The sequence below is a fragment of the Oryzias melastigma genome, linkage group LG16, assembly GCF_002922805.2.
Source record: "Oryzias melastigma strain HK-1 linkage group LG16, ASM292280v2, whole genome shotgun sequence".
Taxonomy (NCBI): Eukaryota; Metazoa; Chordata; class Actinopteri; order Beloniformes; family Adrianichthyidae; genus Oryzias; species Oryzias melastigma.
The window spans coordinates 30865852-30867836 of record NC_050527.1 but is presented as its reverse complement, the minus strand read 5'-3'; the positions used below and the strand labels follow the sequence as shown (position 1 = coordinate 30867836).

The 1985-nt window shown below is 35.4% G+C and overlaps 1 protein-coding gene across 1 annotated transcript in view; it reads right to left on the bottom strand.

Annotated features, from left to right (window-relative positions):
* depdc1b (DEP domain containing 1B) overlaps positions 1-409 on the bottom strand; it is a 21235-nt gene extending 20826 nt beyond the window's left edge. The window contains exon 1 of the mRNA XM_024263514.1: positions 236-409. Coding sequence (XP_024119282.1) covers positions 236-292 — 57 coding nt within the window. The 5' untranslated portion in view covers positions 293-409. The remainder of the gene's footprint in view (positions 1-235) is intronic.
* Positions 410-1985: the final 1576 nt, after the last annotated feature.

Sequence of the window (1985 nt, the reverse complement as noted above, 5' to 3'; positions counted from 1 at the left end):
ACAAATTAAAGCTAAAAAATATTGCTGCCCATGGATCAAAATTCGGTTAACAACTACGTCCTATAAAACCATAGCAGGTAAACAAAGTTAGCTTTCCTCAAACTCTCTGTGAGGTATGTGTGTACGGATAGAACGGCTGGGTAGCGGGATTTTTGGCTTGCTTTAGTGAATGAAACAAGTTCGCGTGAACAACAGCTTAATAACAAAGTTACTACTTTTTTACCTATTGACTTACCAGTTTGGTTGCTCGGTAAGGCCCAGGGCCGATAACGTCACCCTCCATTTTTAACATGCGTTTAAATGCGATAAAAAGTCGGCGGACGCAGACAAAAGTTTTAATAACACCATGGAGACTCCTAAACAGAAACGTTGCTGCCAACTTTGAATCTGCTGCGTCACACCCATCCAAGGCCGTGATTCGACAGCGGGATGATCACGTGATTGACGGAAATTCAAACACGGAAATGTCAAATCACTGGCAAAATGTAAGAAAAATACTTTTACAAAGAGACTTTTATCTCTTGATTTCATATATTTTTTTGATGCATTATTTTAAAATTATCCAATTTTGTAAATAAAGAGGATTACAAAAACTAAAAAGGGAGCAGACATTTATTTGTTTTAATTAGAGCTATATTAATGTCAATTTTTTAAGCAAAAAGGAATTTCTATAAGCAAACTTTGAGAAAGACAACACGTCAATTTTTATTATTTATTATTATAAAATTTATTATTAACTACATTTATTTATTAGTGACAGCATATTGATGAACTTCTATTCAATTATATATAGGCAAAGTATAGGATACTTTGAGGTATTTTATACATATACATATATTTATGTTATTCAAACCTATAAGAACTATTTTGACAAAAAGTTTTGAGTGGATGTGGGTGTCATTTTACTGTTAAAAAAAACAGAACATGTGAGCAATTAATTTTGTTGGACCTTGATAAGGTTCATTTTGTAATAGAACATTTTTAATGAATTACATAAAATCTGAGATGCAGAGGAGCAGAGAATAGGAGAATTTAACAACAGATTTGGTTAACTACAGGCCAAAGTGCAAAAATAATAATCCAGTGTTAATTGTTCACTGTAGGATCTGGAAAAAAAACCATATTCATTTAGTTCCTTTTGTTTTTCATTGCAATCCTAAAAATACTTTAGTGACAGCAAAACACAAGCAAACATATTTATTTAATTACCATATCAATAGGATCCATCTATCTGTTTTCTATAACTGCTAGATCCCATTTTGGGTGATGCAGAAGCATTCACTCCCAAGAGACAATTAAAGATATTTCTTGGAAGGGAGGAAACCAGAGTGGTTTGAACTTCAAGCTTTATTTATTTCTTAGCACTTTTCATTCAGGTTGAAGCAGAAAGCTTTTTTCATAAAAGCAAGTAAAATGCTCGTAAAACAGCAGGGCAATCACACAACATTAGGACAAAGGCTGATTCCTTCCTCCATCCACCCACCGAGTTCCTCCAACATAACCCTTATATTAAAACTGCAGCTCTAAGGAAACTGACTTGGTACTGCTGTTCAAAAATGGTGGATCCATTTATCCAAAGTCCAGTCCAACCATGGGGGGCATCGCCACAGTGCCCTCAGGGCAGTGCAGGGCCCATTCTACAGCTATTAGACCACAGAGCGGGACCCCAGCTGCTCCAGAGAGGACAAGCACAGCAGTAACAGCCCCCCCACAGGCAGAGTCAGCCTCATCCAGAGTAATGGATCCCTGTGAGTTAAAAAAGCATTGAAAAGGAATAAGACATAAACTTGAGCAAAATGTCTATAAAAAAATCATATATATACGTTAATATTAAATCTAAAAACATTTAAAATGGGGGAAAAATATGAATAATAAGATAAAAATCAATAATTGCAAAAGTCTTGTAAATGCTAGATTAAAATGGTGGTTCTTGAGCCTCCTCTTATAAACTGGAGCTCTCAGACAGGCTGTTCAACCTACGAGGA